Raw genomic sequence first — 20,426 nt, 5'->3', positions numbered from 1 at the left:
ACTACAGTTCTTGATTAAAACTTTCCTCGCGTATTGTTAATTCTCAATTTTCAATTTATTCAATGTTTTTAAATGACTGAAGGTCTAATTGTGTAGTTTTTATTGTACGTAAGAGCTGGCAAGAGAAAAAAAGGCGTGTATATGCTTCAATGAAAAAATATTTTAATAGTTTTCTTTTTTATTTGGTCACCCCTAAGTTGTGAACTATAAAAAAAAGATGAAAACGACTCTGTCGACTTCTGTTGATAACATTTTTTTTTTTTTTTTTTTTTTTTTTTTTTTTTTTTAAATCCCAGTCTGTCCTTGAACGAAAGCACTCTCGAGATTCTATAAAATTTTAATTTTTTTCCATTTTATGACCAGAGTTTATAAAAATCCGTACAACGACAAGTTTCCAAAAGCTTGCGTAACGCAGTGGGATTTCCAGCGTATTTCTCAGACTTCTGTCTTTGACAGCTTTTTTTTTTCTTTTTTTTTTCTTTGAAATCCCAGACTTTCCTTGAACGAAAGCACTCCCGAGTTTGTGTAAAATTTGAATTTCTTCCATTTTATGACCAGAGAATATAAAAATCCGTACATCGACAAGTTCCCAAAAGCTTGCGTAACGGAGTGGGATTTCCAGCGTATTTTTCCGCTCCAAAATAAATCAAGTGCATTAACCCCGGTTCGAAATTGCATATTTACGAATCCGACGACGGTTTTTGGCGCGTTGGGAGTCACCGGCGCGGAACCACGCCGAAAAGGGTTAATTAATTTGCTTGCGTCAGAGCCCGAGTCATTTTTCCCGCTTGAATTCCTCCCGTACTGCACCGTGTGTATTCTATGTTCGTAGAGTCGGATTTGGACTAACGAATATTGTCTTGAAAACATCGGAGGATCGCGCGGTCGGGCGGGTCCGCCACGATGCCCCGAGATTCTCGCAGTCTTGTCCGTGCTGCGGCCGTCACGCAATATAGCAGCCGATGTAAACGCAAAATTAGACTGCTATTAAATTTTTAACGTACGTGTGTAATCATAGCAATAAATGCGAAATTGAACGTTCCGCGGACAAGCGCTCTATACCAGCCGAGTTTTAATATTTTTAGCGGGAACTTAAATGTGCAGTTTTCCTTATTGTACTCAAAAACCGAAAAACAAGCGATTGAATGTTAGGGAGCATTTGCTCTCAGGGTTTTTTTTACGGAGCCTGAGGGGAGGGGTGAGAAGCAATAAAGTGATGAACATATTACTGCGTCAAGGAAAAACGGCATATGAGCCTTCAGACATTGTCAAATGTCCGTTGACAAATCACAAATTTTCGGAAAGAATTGTTAATATTGCTCTCCGGATTTTTCAGAGCATCTTGTTCGGAATTTGATCTAATGTGTCTAAAAATTTTGAGGAAAAATGTCAATAACTTTCGTCAAGAATACATATTTTCCTAGAGAAAATTTGACAACATTCGAATGCTCGTATGACGCTTTTCCTTAGCACGGCAGTAAATAGGTCTCATTTTCTGCGCGCATTTAACGATTCTGAAATATTTATATTGGCAGCGGGAAAAACTATACCCCCTCGCCAAAAAGATGCGGCAACTTATGTAATTGGAATTTCTCTTTAAGAATTTAATTAATTAATTCCACCTTCATGAAAAAATTGAAGTTTTTCCCCACAAAAATGAAACGAACTCATCATATTAGTACAGCGAGTGCACTTTTTGTAAACTTGCGGAGTCGCGGATTTTTCATATTTGTCGTTACGGCTTTCGGGTATCCTAAACGCCAAAAAATTGAAAATTTCGTCGACAACCGGCTCTCTCACTACGGATTTGACTCCCCTTAAAATTCAGCCGAAACACCGCGAGCCCGTGCTCTTTAGCACCCTTAGCGCGTCGACTCGTATTTTACGGCCGGGTCATTAACGTGTGCACTGTGCAATCGGAGTTAGCCGATGCATCGGTCGGGGTTAGCCTTGGACGTTGATGAAACTCGCAGTTGCCAGGCGAGCAAAAAATCGAATCCCTGCAATTTTGACTGAGTTTAACAGGAATGGATCTAGTCAAATGGAAACCCAAGGCGGTCTGCTTTTCAGTCTATTGGAAAAAGTCCATGAGCATCCCCATACGATTGGTTCATTTCTCCGACGTTATTTCGTCTGTAGCAAATCTGAGAGAGAACTAAAAAGAACTCAGCCCTGGAATGTTGACTCGACTCTTTTTACATTCTAATTAGGGATTCGAAATTACTGTTCACTTGATGAGGGGGTAAAAGAATTCTCCTGCAATTTTTTACCTTTTTGGTTTATAGAAATAAACTAGTAAAGCTCCTGCAGTTAATTGAACGTAAAAATTTGACCTCAAAATTTTTTTTATGACCGATGAAAAATACATTTTGTAATCAAAGTAAATCCAAAATGTAATACATACATTAAGCCGCTTTTAGCGCAGCCTCGCGCTCTATGACGCCCAATCACCATTGCCCCCTATCCTCCCAGAGACCACCAGGCAATGAATCCTTTATGAGCAATGAAAAATAGATTTTGTAATCGAAGTAAATCTAAAATGTAAATCTAAAATCCAGAACTTGTTCGCCCTATTGACAGTCGGTGAAAACCCGGAAAAGTCTGAAAATTTTACCCAACCATCAACATGTGATGGAATTTTGGAAGCCAAAGAAAACTTGTCACCCTAAAAAAACTAGCGTTTTCCGTTAAACTTGATGTAATCGTATGCGGGTTGAAAAGTCTTGAAGCCCAAAGCCGGCAACGGGGGAAGCTCCAGGCCGCGAATCAGCTCAATCTAGATTCTGTGAATCCATCTCTGCCGCCATCGTCTGACGACAGTGTAGCCTGTCGGAGATGAGCTCGGAATAGTCCGGGCGACTGGGCCGTAATTATCCGCCTACATCGCTACATTCAAGGCCTCCCCCCGTTCCCCCCCACCCCCGCCCCCGCGGAGCGCCCCAACGATCAAGTCTAATGGCCGACTTTTTTCCTCGTTACACTCGGCGAGGCCCTAGCACGCAATCAGGAAAACCAGTTCGGTATCGTATCGGAGAGACGGATCGCGTCGATTTCGGCGAATTACAGCGACCCCAGATTTCGGCACTCCACGATAATCGTCGCACAGTAGATCGAGCCAATTAGAGAGGTCGGACATAAATTTTTGGACCAAAACCGCAAATTTTGATGTTTATTCTGTCACATTTTAAATTTTGAGGGGTACCTCTGGAAGATTATCTCACGATGAAACCACTTTCAGAACCTCAAAGTTTCGTATAAACGGTGTTTTAAGCGATTAAAGTTTCAAAACTATGTCCGACCTCTCCTATTGACCCGGTCCACTGTGCGTCGCTTCGGAATTTTCGGAGTTCCGGAATCGGAATTTATTCCCGGTCCGGGGGATTGGAATTTTAATGAGGGCCCTGGTTGGATTCGAGTCGTTTGGAGTGCGCCGAAAATTTTGGAGGTTTTTCATCTTGATTTTTTTGGTTGAATTCCTGCATTTTTTGGGTGGAATTTTACTTGAGACTCCTAGAATTCGTCATCTTTCAGGATTTTATTCTCACCGATGAGAAAAACCTACACTTCACAATGTTTCATCTTCACCAAAATGTACAGCTCAGCCGAAACATTATAATGTTATACACTTGACAGGCCTATAATAAAAACAATTTTGATTGGCGGGACTGGCGGGGTGACGAATACACCTCATTTTAATCAAGCAAAATTTATTTTTACTCTATACAACATTGAGGATCGATTTATATTCCGTAAACCTTATATTCGCCCGATGTCGATTCACGTCATGACTGAAGTTCATCTAGGTAAAACACTGCTAGGTTAAATTTTGAAAGGATTTTTGTTAAACCAACTCGTTGGGTTCTTGTTAACGATTTTCACTATGTTCTTCACAGGATTATTCACAAAAATTAAAGAGTATGAGGAAATCGATGGTTTTTACTTCTCAGTTAAAAGTGAATGAACCTCTCACTTCTGATAAATCGAAATCTCTTTTTGATGGAAAACTTTTATGAAGATTCTAAGGAGTAAAGTGCCATGGTAGAGCTCATTTCTGTCCAAAGAAGGTTGTAAAGTTGCAATATGACCCGATAAAGAGCCTTGAGCATGGCTATTTCAAGAGTGCAATGATTTTTTCGCAAAGCCGAGTTTTTTTGCACTAAAATGTTCTCAAGATCTCAATTTTAAAGTTCCCTTTAAGTGTTTCTTTCCCTTGGACAGTCACTGTTGCACTTGGATGTATTCAAAAGGCACTGAAATCCCTCACACATGGCTTGTATCCTTTCGGGTCTTCTGTCATCAAATTCACGTCACTGATTATCCAGGTCGCTCCGCATCACAACGCGGACTTTCACTTCGCGCAATTTTCAGAAAATCCCGCCGATTTTCCGATGAAAAAAAACTCGAATCCGAAGTGCTGAAACCAGCCGGCGCGTTTGCGAGGAACATGATAAACTGTGGCAGAGCGTTCAGCGTAGCGCCGGGTTATATACTGAAAGCCACGGTGGAAACAACAAAAAACAGGAATGCACCTTCCTGTATGGAGCCCGTCTTCCTGCAGGATATCCTCCGATTATTGAATGCGTTAATCGCTTTTGATTATGATATGACTCCTGTCCTGTCCGACTCCGACGCGACGCCCAGCGCTGCTCTTGACTTTGGCCGCGGCGATTCTTATCACCTGTTGCACGGATGCGCGGTGTGCGGTTCGGCAGCTTTTTGGGTTTTGGGGGAAATTTTGCAGCCGTGAATAAAAATTTGCGGATTTCAAGAGTCACGAGTCGAGATTGTTGTACAATTATTGGTCGTCGGACGTTATAGTTGAACCACCGCGTCGAAGTATCGTTAAATATCTCCCCCCCCCTCCCTCCCTTAAAATGATTCCAACACGGAAAAAAGAGGTAAGGGTCGTTGGATGATAATCATGAGCAATTCCAATTAATTGTGGTAGTACCCTAATATATTGGGTTACTAACCAAAGTTACAGCACTACCCAAACTTGAGTTGCAGTGCCACCAAAATCCATTGGAAATGCCCATATCATACAACAGATTGGGGGTAGCACCACCATTTTAGAGGATAACCCCTCAAATTTTTTTCTCCGTGAAATCAGTCTGTAAGTAAATTCCTGAAACTTAAATAATCCTATGTCGCACGTCAGGTAGTAAGAAATATTCAAACTTTGGCAATGACATAGACGTAATATAATTCTGAAACGACATCTAGAGTAGTGAGAAGTAGCAACTTGAAGAAAAAAGCTCTTTGTAATTCTCATTCTGGTCACATTTTTCCACTAATGCCTGACTCATCACAGAATTCATTCGTTCCACAGGTTTGCTTTAAAAATATTTTATTCCTTGAAAGTGTCTTTTTAAAGTGCATTATGTATTAAGTATTTTTCTTGGTTTTATGTTACAGAAGTAGAATTGGACCAAGCGTCTCTTGAAAATGTGCCACCAATGTACGACTCAACCTGTGTCCCTGATCTCAGTGCTTTGTTAGGAACTTATGAACAATCGAATAACTCAAAATCGGCCGTCGCTGCCGCAAACAACAATAACAACGTTCCTGCCGCCAACCAGAACACATCTTCGACACCTTACGGTAAGTCACTTCTCTACTTTGCAATGAGTATTCTTCAATAGAGGGCTGGGAATGACCGTACCTAACTGAGTTACTAGTATAATATAAATCATACTGAGAAATGGTTGTGTCGTCAAGCTTCTGATGTGTAAATTAGTGATTGTATCAAATTACTCCCTTTAACGCAAAATTGTCGTAGACCTGATGACTTGAACGTTAAAAGATGAAAAGGGTTGAGTCAATTGGGAGAATTGATCAAGAAATCCTGATACAAAATTACTCAATGTCAATGTTAGCTAAATGTCTCAGTTTTAAAGGTCTTTTCCATCCCCCTGTTGAAAAATTTACCTGAAAGTTTCCTTTCACGCTTTCTAATAATCACGCATTTTTTGCCTGCTTCCGTTCTAATGTTAACCATTACTCAAAGTTTTCTCCATCTTCCGTTGGTTCATAAAGTAACTGAAACCACGAATCATGTAATTAAGCTGCACCAAAATTTCGAGGAAAAGCCCGATAAGAAGTTTCTCAAGCTTTTCCAGCTTTTTAAGTTTATTGGTCGGATTTCTGCTTAGAGAGAGCTTCAGAATCGGTTGTAGTGTAACAGGCTGCTCGAACTTTCGATTTTCGTCTCTGGAGGAAATGCCAAATTATACTCTCCCTCTATCCAACCGAACATTAACCGAATCGCTGTCACTAGGTGGTTCAATAGGTGTTAATCGGGACCTAGTCTCAAGTCTCTTCGTGACTTAAGTTCCAATTAACCCTCTCACGTTACCGATACCAGACCAGACCAACTCTCTCGGCTCTTTCTCTGTAATTGGTCGACGTAGAGATTGCCGGATCTTTTGAATGTATCCTAAGAACGATCAAGGATTTCGATCGTTCGGATAGCAATTCCCTTTTTCCATCTGCATGGTCGTCTAGGCACGAAATGGATTTCAGTAGGTCTGCACTTTACACTGGATCATCATTATTTTAGCTACTCAGTCTTTGAATTCAATTTCAACGTTTTATTTTTGATCATAACTAGTTCTGCTCAAAATTAAGGATGAAATAGAGACCGCCCATTTAACCCCATAACTTTGACTTTGAACTTCCGGGTTTGAAAACTTTTATAACTTGAGGAACTTATGAACTTGGGAACTTTTCTGGATCTTAGCATACTGAAAACCTGATGGCGCGCGATTGACAAAATTTGCATTTGGCGTAAATGAGCGAGGAATTTTATTCCTATATAACACAAGTTCAATCGGGGAATTTCCTGAAAGCAGATTTTTAGACGAACATGCTTATTCTCAATTTGCTCACTCATGAGATCATTTTAGAACCATCCAATTAAGTGAAAGCTATCCAAAGAATTTTAATCCGAAGTCTAATTTAGCTCAGAGCATGAAATTACTGTTCCTCCGCGAAAAGGAAATAGTAGCGGCAAGGAATTTTTGCGGAAATTTCGAGAACTAAATTCTTGTGAATTCTTGATGTATCGTGTTTTTTGTACCATGCTGCTTTCTCCCCCCCCCCCCCCCCTCGTGATTTAATTATTTCCGCGCTTGTACATCTCAGCGTTTATCCCAGGTTAGGGTTCCATCCATCCCTTTTCAATGCTTATCTTTCCGGTGGATCTATGTATTCATGGAAATTCTCCTTCAGCGGGCAACAGTGCGTCACGCTGTCCGTTCCCGGTCGCGCGGACGGGCAGTGCGTTACGTCACCGTGTGTAATGATGTCATCGAGTCATGAAGTCGCGTAAGCACAACTGGCATGAAAAGCCATGCAACCATATCATAGATAGCGCTCGGGCCGCGAGCGCAGAATCGGTGAAAGTTTCTTTGCGAGACGAATCGCCAGTCCAGGCTCTTTTCCGTGACGTAACTTACAGGCGACCCCTCTTCGATTTATGTTCGGGCCGCCTTCTCGATTGTCCTCCTAGTCCAACCATCTCTTTTTATTTGGAAACACTGGAAAAAAAACACCTTGGATCTGGAGTCCAGACTCTTGAAAACATTGACAAGAAAAAATACTCTTGATTCAATCAGATATTTGCTCAGATCAAAAGGAAATCCGCTCAAATTCAGAGGCTTGGTTCTTGATTAAAGTAAAAATCCGATTGAATCAAGGGTATTTTTTCTGGACGATGTTTTTAAGAGTCTGGACTCTAGATCCAATGTGTTTGTTTTCCAGTGAATGCTGATGCCTGCGGAAATACCTACCCCTATGGAAGTTTTACGTAACGAACTTCATCAGTGTGTATTGATCCTTTTCCCTCAATCCGTAACGTAATGGACCTCTCCCATTGAAAATGCAACGCTCGATGCTTTTGCGTCTCCCCTAAATTTCATGTGATTACAGGATAAATGTGCGATAAAAAAATATTTTGTTCTAATACAATAATTATACGAAACCCCCCAAAGTTAGTTCGTCCCGTAACTCCGAATTTCAGGGATCATCCCCCTCCCCACCTTCGTAACGAATGTAGACTCGGGCTCTTCCCCTTCATATGATTTGACATAAAATGCGAATATTTTTATTTTTTACGTAAACGTTTGCCTTCTCGCGACCGGTGCGATTTAATTTCTGTAAACGAGAATTTACACCTTTGCGTTCCGTCGGGCCGGAAAAGTGAGAAGCACTTCCGTTTGAATGTAAGAAATGTATTCTTCGAGTTTTGCACTAACCTGAAGTTGAGAACAGATAATTTTGCCTTTGGAACCACGAGATCATTTATCAGTACGGCGAAGTAACGTCTTACAGGACCCATATGCGGAAAAGACGCAGCCGCCTGTGTGAGTCAATCTTTCTGCTCCAGCGTTTAAGTCTCCTCGAGTATTTTCCGCTTGCTCTCTCTTTCCTTATCAAACATCTTAAATGAAGTAATATTTTGGTTAGCGCCTCGTGTGGATAAGTTGTTTATCAGTCTTATCTCACTTTAGTAGCTCATTTACGCTTCTGTTCTTCTTCCTATTGGCCGATGTTAACACTTTGAGGAAACTCATACGGCGTCCTTCCTCAGCACGGCAGATCAGTGGCGATTCTTGAAAGTTGGCAACGTTGTTTTTCCTCAACTTAAATGTACGTAAAACAATCGATTCCTGGTGAGGCAGCTGCCTCACCTAAATCGATCTTTTTAATGGATTTAAATGGAGGAAAAACAGTGTTGCCAACTTGCAAGAATCGCCACTGATCTGCCGCGTGCTAAGGAAGAACGCCGTATGAGTTTCCTTAAAGTGTTAACAATGGCCAATGGGAGGAAGAACAGAAGCGTAAATGGAGCTACTAAAGTGAGATAAGACTGATAAACAACTTATCCACACGAGGCGCTAACCAAAATATTACTTCATTTAAGATGTTTGATAACGAAAGAGAGAGCAAGCGGAAAATACTCGAGGAGACTTAAACGCTGGAGCAGAAAGATTGACTCACACAGGCGGCCACATCTTTTCCGCTTAAGGTACCGTAAGACGTTACTTTGCCGTGCTGATAAATGATCTCGTGGTTCTCGAAGCAAGATTATATGCTTCCAACTTTAGGTTTTGACTCTACATGAGGCGCTAACCTAAATATTTCTTCATTGAAATGTGAAAATTCAATGAATTTTTAACTCGATCCAAGATTTTCCAAAAAACTTTTCGCGCTTCGAGTACAAGAGTTCTCGAAGGTGGGAGGTCAGTAGCCTTTAAAGACAAACGGACCCCGGATCAGGATTCGAATCGGAAAACTCGATGGAGCGTAGCAGGCAGCGTTGCGCGTCGATGCCGAATGGAGATGGAGCCGCGAGTTCTTCCCTCGCCCTATCTCGGGCTCGGAGCGAGCGGCACCAATCACCGACTCGGGAGCCAATAAATCGGTGGCTGCATGTATCAAGGTGTGGTGGGACCCGCCGCGGCCGCCATCGGGGCATGGCCCATCGGATCAGATCGCCCCGCGTCTCATCCAGGATCATTTATTTTATGTATTCCGACTCGTGACCCCTCCTTATGTGTCGGCGGTTGCCAGGTGTCTCGATTTCTACCTTCCAGTCGCCTCGTTTATCGGCCGGGCAATCGTTTTGATTCACGCATTGATCAGTGTTTTTGGAAAGTCTTACTCGCGTTCTGGAGCCCGTTTCTAATAAGGACAAGCTATATATCGATGACTGAAGTCGAAATATTGACAACCTGAATTCCAAATCGACCAATATCACACGTTATTACTATAATTTCAATTATAATAAACCCGAACATTATAACCATTCGAATTGAATTTCTCAGTCCGAAAACGACCGATCTCGGAAGAATTAAATTTCTTCAGGAGACTGTGAAAACCAGTGGCGTGGCGTGCATTGCGATATTGCGATATATCGATTTTTATGCCATTTAAACCTATGGAAAAGGATCGATAAACAGGGTGTTCGCAGCGAACACCTTAATAATCGACTCTTTGCCATAGGTTTAAATGGCATAACAATCGATACATCGCAAATTCACGCCACGCCACTGGTGAAAACTGCGTAACAGCCAGAAAAGGCATTCCTTACGCAAAAAAATGAATATCGTAAAAAAACCCGAGCTGAGCCGTTTTCGAACTGAAAGATTCAATTTCAGTAGTTTAATAGCCCCACCCTTCGGTTGCAATGTTGTAAGTCTCGGTTCGTGTTTTCTTTTTTGGCGAAGGGAACAAGCAGACAGTTTTTCTTTGAAATTGTCTATGAATTTTCTTTACCCATTCCAAACTTTTAACGGAAATTTTTCAGGACTTTCATGACAGCTCGGCTGAAGATAAAATGAACAAGAGTCAAGCTCCTCTCCACCCCTTTCGATCATTTTCAGAACAAAGGCTTGAAATTTTACACCAGTGTGCCACCTTTACTTACATATTTACTGGAAGACTACACAAAGCTCTCATTTCTTCCCTAGTATTTTCGTATGAATTAAATTGTCGCAGCCAAGTATGCCACGCCTGGAGTTAATAACGGCGTACTATGCACCTTTACGCTGAAAGCCGTAACGGTATACAGCAGTCATCTCTCCTTTTTTATAAGCCGAACAATAGGAAAGCCGCTAAATTAGTTGTTCGATAAGGAGCCATAAATCTCCCCCACCCCGCTCCTCTATCTCCCGCGAAGTAAGTCAACTCCGAGCCCGGCGTTCTGTTGTCGTCTCTTTATTCCATTCGAAATGGAACGAACAAGGCGGACAATGAAAAGTGGTGTATCTAGCATATCGTGTTTATTGTAGCGTGAAAACTATTATTGCCGGCGAATAGTGTAATGCCACCGCTCTTGGATATGTCTCTCGAGGACCGCCGGGAAACTTTATGTATCTCCTCAATTTTTGTGTTTCCAGCGTCATAAAATATTCTAATCGGTTTTTAATGGATCTCATCGATGGTCCCAGTTCATCTTAAAAACGATCCTTCGGTTATTTTAGTCTCCATCTATGTTCATACTTGAAAATGGTTGTGTTCATTACATTAATATGCGGTTCATTAAATGTATGATTTTAATTTTTGACATTTTGAGTTAACAATTTAGTTTTTTATATTCATAACGTGATTTGCATTCAACACAATCTTAAAGAGCAGAAATTTTCTTTACTGTGATGCCAGCATTCAGATGCAACTATTCGCGCTCTGGAGTCGCCTGTGTTGCATCGTTCAAGAATGAAGGCACTTCAGTTTTCTGTCTGCTATCGCAGCATGATCGTGCGAATGCCCAGTCTTAAGTAGTTCGAAAGTTGTTGCTGTATGGACAAACGGTTCAAATATTTGAAACTTTGAATCGATAAATAAATAATACCCATAATCACTCGTATATCATATTGTTTAGCCGTTATGACTTCTTTCTCTGGTTTCTCTTCGACTGCTTTGAATGCCAGTTTATGGTTCTTGATCAGTTTAACCACACATAAGAAATTCGTTTAAATTGTTTAAACTATACTGTCTCCTGAAACGGGGCTCTGCTCTGAAAAATGGAAAACGAGTCAGAGCCATCAGATGCCACTAGAGCCATGCAGTGTTTCAGGTTCCCACTTATTCTTTGCTCTTCTTTTAGCTCTGTAGGGCTGAAATTATCCTGAAGAAATGGGAATCCAGCTATTTACAGCACGCATGGAACTCGACAAAGATAATAGCCCTTAAAAATATTGAAATGAATGGAGAGTTTAAAAAATAAAATTAAGAAATCGTTGCTTTGGCATTCAAGTTGGCTCCATGAATCCTGGCATGTAAATTCACCTTTGGAGATAAGCGTAATGAAACAATGAACCGCTTAAGCTTAGCAAACAGACGAGAGAGGTCCATGGAGATACAACGACGGAACCCATAGCTAAACATGGACAGAGTTGTCACTTTAGATACATTTTTAGACGCTATCCTATGTATTTTTTAGAAGAAATTTCTGATAATATTAGACAGGAAAACTTAAATCAATTGTACCTTTATTGCTGTCTTTTGCCTTTATAAAAGGTAAACCTCAACTCGATGATGTACGCCACTAATATCTGATGAGAAACGGAAAAGGAGACGCTTCAGTTGACAACGCCGAAGTGATCGAACATATATTCTTTCTCTTGCCAGTGAGTAGTGCGTTGTGCGTTATTCGAGATAACCGCTAGTGTCAAGATACTTATCTGCAACCCATTATGTAGATAAACAAACAAATATTATGATAAAATGTTAATTTGTCAAAAAGAACTCTCTCAGGGCTTTGAACGCTATTAAGCTAGGGACCGATATTTATTTTTGCCAGTAATCTTGGCGCCAACCATGACAGCAAAATCCTCCGCCCATTCCATGGTCCGCACGTCAATCTTACTGAAATTCACCAACATTTTTACGTTGTCCAAGTTTTGTTATCAAACAGCGGTAGATCTCGGATTCATGCTTACAATGAAAATATCCCACCTTCATTTTGGTCATTCTGCTCATTTTTTGTTGTTGATGACTTCGCGTCAATTTTTCTTAAAAAAAAAAAAATAAAATAAAATAAAATAATTGTGGATTCTAACTTATAAAAAAAGAACGAGGAAAAATGGACATCTTGATGAGCTATTTATTAATTCTTAAGTCTGAGTACCTTACGTAAAACTTACGTAAGACGATATTTTAAAAATAATTTAAGAAGCTGGCGAGGAAGTTTTCCGATTGTGTTGCTGTTTCTATAATTTTTTGCCAGTTTAATTTTTAATTGAGGTAGTCTTTCCGTATTATTTTTAATAGATTAAGAGTTTGACGACTCCTGACGGTGAAGTTATTAATAAATTACCAGTTTTATTAAACAATTCCCTCTAATTTTACCTCGTCAAGATTTACAGTTTTGAATTCGCTCGGAGAAAGGAGGAGCGTTTCATCACTTTAATTAAACGTTAAACTCACACTTGAACTTTCGATACACGGAAATGACTTTCGTATTCTTAAAAGTTCAGTTCTTATCGAGTCTTCTGCAATGACATTTTTTTCCCCGTTTCGTGCATATTTTTGGAGATTAAATCTAAAATTCTAAGGGAGAATCGAACAGACCTTTCCTCGCTGGGAAAACAGGTAACTCGATTCAAAGAGAAATTTTCTTGAAATTGCTTTCAAGAAAATTACCCTCTTCATCAGGAATAAAACTGATTCAGTGCAGAAGGTCTCTGCTCGATTTAACCGACTTTCTATTCGATCGACGACTTTCTTCTTGGTTCAAGCATGCTTCCTCTTAACTCAGAGCTTCACTAGAAAATCATCAAGAATATTTCTGCCTGAATCTAGCCACTATTTCCCATTCTTTTACAGTTCGAACCATAATCTTTAAATTATTAAATCTTCAACATTTCGGTCGCTGGGCGTACTCTTCGTCCGGTGTACCCACGGACGACCAAGAGAAGACTGGTGCGAGGCGCGTCGGAGCGAGCGGGCGGGCGGGCGTCGCGGCGCCGAGCGTCGACGTAGCGGCGTCGAAGGAGTTGAAGCGTGGTTCGCGTTCCACCTAACGCGGCCCCCTCTTTTTCCCCATTTCGTCCGATTTCTTTCGAAAAATGGGAAAGACATAACTTGTCTTCGGCTTATCACTTTTGTTGCGTGCGGCCTGGCAGTACCTGGCTCAGTCGTCGGCCGCCATCGCGTCGTCCGTTCTCGCCTGTCGTTCAAGTCTCCGCGCGCGCGTCCGTCGCATCTTCGAATCTCGCTCCGTGTACGTTCAGTCCGTTCCGAAAATTCTCTCTCGTGATTTTTCCCGGTACTTCCACACTTTTCCTCTTGTGCGCCTATTTGCGAACAATTTTTCACGTGATTTCTTCCACTCTGACTTATCTGTGATTTTCACTCAATTTTCCGGTGGTTCGCTGTGCTAGTGTTAACGTTTGGTGCGCCGCTTCCTCAAGGATACGTCTATTTTGTAAAGTTCGAGTCATCTGTTTTTGGCTGTGATTCTTTTCTTACGAATATCCTGTAAACTCTATTTTTTGATTGGTGCATTTGGATTATTTAAATCTTAGAACTTCTCAAAATTCCTGTGATTGAGCTCTCCACTGTGAAAGATAGCAAATTTCGATAACATTTTATTAATTTAATTTTCAAGTGGAATTGTAATGATTGTTGTGATAGTGGTTGGAAAGGATTGTGTGCTTTTATCGTCGATTTTTCACAAACGCTAATAAAATTTGAATCTCCGGTTTTTTACTTTTATCGGGTGAAACGTTTATCTGCTAGTCTAACATTTGGCATCGGAGATGCTGACATAATCTGGAGATTAGGATAAGCGTATTATGATTTACAAGGGTGAGTTAGCGTATTCTTGGTTTTCTTTACTTGTTTTAAGAGGTATCTGTATTATATTTGGTTTTCTATTTTAAATCTCTATTTTATTGAGCTTGTCTGGTCCTGCTACCAGTTATTCTGGGTGGAAAGCTTTATTTCATTTAGAATTTGAATGTATTTTTAACATCAGTCTCGTCAGAAAATAAATTCAAGAAAGCTAAAATCAAAGACGTTTTAGAAAGAGTCGATCAGTGCATTTAATATTTTCAGAATGAAACAGAGTCACTTACACAAGCTTAAGCAGGGTAAAATATTAAACTCTATCTCATGACCCATAATTATTTCCTAATCCAAAAAAGGAACAATAATAATGAAAATTCAGACATACACCGTTAAATGAGCCATGAAAATCCTGACGTAAATCGTTAAATGAGCCATAATAATGTATCATTATTAATTAAATTAATGCTATTTCATGAAAATATGAACAATGGTTAAATTCACTTTTTTATTTAATACTATTTTCCAAAGATCAGCAATCCCATTTTGAATTTGAATCTCACGATGTAAATAATTCGCCCATCTGAAATTTTTCAATTCAAAATTATCTATTATAGACATAGGACATGTTTGGTACTCCAATTGTATTCAGAAAGAAAGCGCAGAACTTCTCCGTCGGGAGGAGAAAACCCTGGAAGAATTCCTGCACCAACTACTACCAAAGTCTTTATTGGTTTTGTCGAGGGGCGTCGAATATACTAAGTTAGAGGGTAAGAAAGCGCCGAGGTGCAGCCGCTCCGAGAAATTCTAACCTTAATCCCTGAACGCAGAAGCAGGAGAGCCAACGTCTTAGGAGAGGCGAAAAAAGTGTCGGCAGCTGCTTTCAGGTCTCCGGGGTGGTTTCTGGGCTTTTCCGGTGGGCGTGGACGCTATCTAGGGTCTTCAGGAGCGGGTACTTGTCAACACGTGGCCGAAATCCACACAAGACCTGGACTCCCGCTTAAAAAATCCATTCGGAGAGGAACCAACCCCCTACAATCAGCACGCGCCTACCCTTAATTGAACCCTCAGTCTGCTACCCGCGCAAGCGACAGAATCTCATGAGTCTCTAGAACCCGATTCCATAAGGCATTTCAGGGACCATGAGTTATGAATGTCGGGAAGGGGTAGTAAACCGACCGGTTCAATTATTATACCGAGGTAAGGAGGACTTTCTTATAATGGAAATGGCCTAGGTGGAACATGCTGCCTTGCTACGGAAGAACGCCGTATGAAGATTCGAGAGTTGCCAAATTTCCTCCGATAAAATGTTAATTTTTAAGGAGCGTTATGAATAATTTTCGTTTAAATTTTCAGAAACTGTAGATTGAATTACGAATGAAATGCTGTATAAAATTGGGAGGAAAATTTCCACAAGTTCTCCAGGAAATTCGCATTTTATTACAGGCAATTTGGCAACGCCTGAAGGTTCATACAGCATTCTTCCTTAGCAAGGCAGCATGCTTCTTCGAGGGGGAAGTTCGGGTGCGCCCTTTCTATGCGGTTTTTTGTATGAGGGATTTTTTCGAACTGTGAACTGGATCCCTTCAATTCTGTCATTACATCCCCCTCGACGGTGGCTTTTGCATACGCACATAATGATAATGAAGTGGCCATTTCCAGGACGAGGCGGCACGTCTTGAAAATCTGCCCTACTTACGCTCCATTCTACTATCAGTGTTGTTTGTTTATGTTGGAGAGGTCTTGTGAGTGTGCCTATTGTGCAGGAAGAAGAAGAACTCGTTTCTAGTATCGTCGTAGTTGTACGAGTTTTGAGCCGATGGGTCTTTATTACTCTTCTAATTCGCATCTGTTTCCTTCTGATTGTCATCTCAGCGGCAATGAGATGGAGATTTTATGTCGTTTTTCTTTTTTTAAGCCAGGCACTGTTTTTCATAGGCACTATTTTTGCTCCTCTTTTGTGTAGCGTTTTTGCATTATAGTGGAATATTTTATGGAATTCGTCCAAAAAATATAGAAAGTACGTAAAAAACATGCTCATGATGCACAAAATTCAGAATGCATTCTGTTGTCGTGAAAGATATTGACAATATTAAAAAAAATCTAGGTTTCGAAGGCCTATAATGTTACTCGTATTTTTGAATGTAATAATTCGTTAGTTTTGAATATAATAATTTTAAGCTAGTTTCACTCCGACCGAAAATGTCACTTTGACTGAACTAGTTATTTGCGACCCATCGGCGTGACATGAGTATCCAAAAATTCTGCTGAGAGGCGTCAAGACGGTACAGCCTCTCGCCTCAGCATATTGATAGCCAAAGTGCAAAAACACGTATCTTCATTACTGTGTCTCAAAATGTCCTCTCCAATTTTATTTTTTTGAAGAGAAACAAGCCAACTTAATGGCTCGAATTTTATACGGAATATGAACGGAGAATGTAACGGAGAAGAAAAATGGAAGAAATTCCTAAGAGATCACGTTGACTAGTTTTCCGAAGAGAAAATTAAGTATGACTCAAAATCTGCTATGTCGCAAAGAAAGATACGCGGTTTCGCACTTTGGCCATCGACATGATGCGTCTGCTCCAAGTCAACCATAATCCACCAAGGAGTCAAAATCCAGTATATTTACGCTTGGTCCCTTAGGGAAGAAAAATCAGTTCATCATCCCAGTATCTGCTTGTGTCGCTAATTCGGAACCGTCACCGGTTAAACGGCAAAAAACGGACGATTTCGGAGGCTGGCCTGGATTATGATTTGTACCCCGTCGTTGCATCCTGTCATCGCTCATCTTCAACCGCGAGAATCTGTTGAGAGGGGCCAGGGCCGTCGTCGGCCGGTGCAAAAGCCCAGATGTCGGGAATGGAGGCAGTGCGTCAGGCGTCAGGCACGTTCCCAACTTCCTGGACACCCATCAAAACATCGTAACTTACCCGCCAGCCAGGAATGTTGTCACCCGATGACCGCCCGCACGGCCGGATGACCGCTGACCCTAACCTCTAAATCGATCGAGCCCCGTGGCTCGTGCTCGAAAGTGCACTCGGATCATATTTGTTTTTTTCGAGGAGACACTGGTACTGGTACAACCACTCGAGATCTGGTGAATGGAGCCGCGGCGCGGGGGAGGGGATGATAACCAGAGACGAAGATCTCCCAGACCGGAAGTAGGTTGGTAAATCCACGTGTTCCAACTTCCCCTCTGCGAGCACTCCAGCTCCTGTGCGCTCGTCTTGAGGGGTGTCTTCGGATGCTCGGCCACCACCTTGGTGCGCAGCCCCCAGATCTCGCCCCGAAATCGGGTTTTTGTGGGGTTATTCCCGCTCCGTTTGGGGACGTCGCCGTGGAGCCCCGTGCAGACTCTTGGCGCGGTGTCATGCGAGATGGGTTTTTGTGTTCTTTATGAAAACAACAACGCTTTCATTCATCGGAGTCGGCTACCCCTCCATCCTGTCCCCGGAGTACCCCGAGTTACTTCGGCAGTTATCTGCATACTTATCACTCCCTCGCAGTTTCCAGGGGAGAGGGGGTGGTTCTGCCCCTCCCACCCTCCCTCTTCAGCTGGCGACGGAGACCTTCAGCCGACGCCGCGCCGTGCCTCGTCGTCCTTCGACGCATTAATGATAGCCCTCTTCAAATTTTGAAAGAAGTCCTTTTCTTGTTCCTGTCACACTCGCACGTCGCAACACTTAAATTCATGTTTGACTCCTGTCCACCAGTGTCCATTTTTCGTGTATGTTTTCTTTGTTGAAAATATGCCTTTTGTCTTGACCGTACAGTTTTTTTCTCTTTGCTTAGTTCCAGCAAATACAGTAATTTTAATTTGGAGGAGAGAAATTGACACTTTGGCGCCGCTTTTTCGACTTGCGTGTCTTACTCAGAATTCGATGATTTTTCGAAACATTCGGAGTCTTCTATTTTCGGTTAAACTGGATCCTGTGTCCGCAGACTCTTTCAAATTTGGACAAGAAAAAGTACTCTTGATTCAATCGGATTTCTGCTCGAATCAAAAGAAAATCTGTTCAAATTGGGAGGTTTGGCTCTCGATACGAGCAAAAATCCAATTGAATCATGAGTACTTTTTCTTGTCAAATTTTTCAAGGGTCTGAACTCTGGGTCCATGAATTTTCATTGTCCAGTGGGTTTTGAATACGCGTGCCCCAAAACAAAACTAGCATCCGACACTCTCTATCATTGAGACTTGTCTCTTGCCGTACGAACCGGCCATTCATTACATTTTTCTCAGTTTTAAACGTTGCAGCTATCTTATCACACACTCATCCGGTTCCCCGGCCCCGCCCCCCTGTATTATGCGGTGTCCCTCTGGCTTGATACCCTTATCAGCGATTCGCCTGTTTCTCAAAATGTTGTACGAGCTGCGATGTTCCATGGAACCCTTTCTCTCTTGTCACCCCGCATCAATGGGCAGCTCGGTGATAGCGGCCGATTGCGCGCTGCAAATGTTTTCTTCTCTCGTGGAGGCGTGTTTCGCCGATCTGATGGTCGTTTTATCGTCCAGCTCCAGATTATGCTTTGCGACCCCTTTATTTGTCCACTCCGCTCTTTGGTCTACGAACAGTGATGTCGTGAGCTCACGAATTTGCCGTGATTTCTCCATGATTTTGAGCTGTATATCATTTAACGAACTTAAAGGAGGTGTTTCGAGGAGGGCTGTTTTTTGGCGCATCCTGAATTTCCTCAACTCTCCAATTTTGTGCTCATTAGAGGTTTATTTTACGCAATGCAGCGTAAGATGGGCATTTTCGGTATCTTTCCTGGTCTCATGCTGGCCGAAATATAGGTTTGAAGGCCGATATTCGAGAAAAATGTGGGTTTTGTGGGTTTACGTTTGAATTCCGAAAAATTTGCTTTTTTGGTGTCAAAATCGGCTCTCAGGCCCATGTCTGGACCAATATTAGACCTGACAAGAGACCGGATATGACCAAATTCTGATGCATTACGTAAAATGTAGACCTTCAAAGAGCAAAAAATCGCAAATTTGAGGGAATACTGCTAGAGTGGACCCAATAACGGTCCTCATCGTTATTAATACTCTTCCTAAAAGAAGAAAAAAAAGTGAGTTTGAAGCTGTATAAGCTCTGTCATTACATTACCCTTCAAAAAACATCTAATTACTTTCGTAATGCAGTTACAAACCGTGGAATCAAATAGTAAAAAAAATCCGCGGTCACGTATTTTCGACGGACCTGTCGGACAGTCAATGCTGATGGAACGATCTCCCATTACACTCAGGTGGATCTTAATCCCGTTGTCATGAAGATGAACCCGAGATGATGGTCCCTGATTGGGAGCCCGTGCGCCACGCTTTTATTCGGCGTAAATTCACCCTGAACTCTTCGGTCAGACTATTTATCCTCGGTGTTGAATACAAGTCATGTTGTTATGGCCTCTCGAGTGGCTGTCAAAACCACGTTGCGTCAAAGTGGTGCCACCGTGGCTCGCGAGGACCATTGAATTGGTCCTTTGAAGTGTCCTCTGCCTGGCCTCAATGGTTTTATTTTCACGATTTTTGTCCCCTAGACGTCTTGATTTCTTCGGTTACCTTTTGGTCACCCACTTCCTGTTCGCTTTGAGTGCCTCGATTCGGCCCTCGCGAAATCGCGATGCTGCTTGGAACGTGTCCTTTGTTCCGTAAGGGATCAATTTACTTAAGCTACATTCATACGAAAGTTTTTCGAAGATATGTTGGCTGGCGGAAGCCAAAATAAGAAGAAGCAGGAAGAAATTGAACGTAAAAGAACTACTTGTCACTCTATATCGACAATTTTGAGATCCCAATCGCTTTATTTTATGTGGAGACGCCCAATATTGCATCAGCACATGTAGTAAACAGTTTTGCCTCGTGTATTATTAGTAGAATAAATATATATTTAAAAAATGCTACCGTTAATCTAATATCTCATTTCAACTCGGACTCCCTTACAAGTCTTAATTCATGAGACTTTATAAAAATGAATTTTTGAAAAAAAGTTCTCTAGTTGAACGTATTTAAATCAAGAATAACTGTATCTATTCGAACATGAGCCTTGAGATCCATAAAAATATACACGTGGCAGGATTCACGTCACAATGAATATAGTTTTTTTATTTGATCCTTTTGATTTAAATATATGTCC

The 20,426-nt window shown here is 41.5% G+C and overlaps 1 protein-coding gene across 4 annotated transcripts in view; it reads left to right on the top strand.

Annotated features, from left to right (window-relative positions):
• LOC109044016 (protein C-ets-1) overlaps positions 1-20,426 on the top strand; it is a 247,304-nt gene that overhangs the window by 189,809 nt on the left and 37,069 nt on the right. For all 4 annotated transcript variants that reach the window (XM_019061474.2, XM_019061482.2, XM_019061489.2 and 1 more), the window contains one exon: positions 5,416-5,601. In XM_019061474.2, coding sequence (XP_018917019.1) covers positions 5,416-5,601 — 186 coding nt within the window. The remainder of the gene's footprint in view (positions 1-5,415; positions 5,602-20,426) is intronic.

Source organism: Bemisia tabaci, chromosome 6 (assembly GCF_918797505.1).
Source record: "Bemisia tabaci chromosome 6, PGI_BMITA_v3".
NCBI lineage: Eukaryota > Metazoa > Arthropoda > Insecta > Hemiptera > Aleyrodidae > Bemisia > Bemisia tabaci.
The sequence above is the reverse complement of the archived record's forward strand: the minus strand, read 5'-3'. Positions and strand labels throughout refer to the sequence as shown.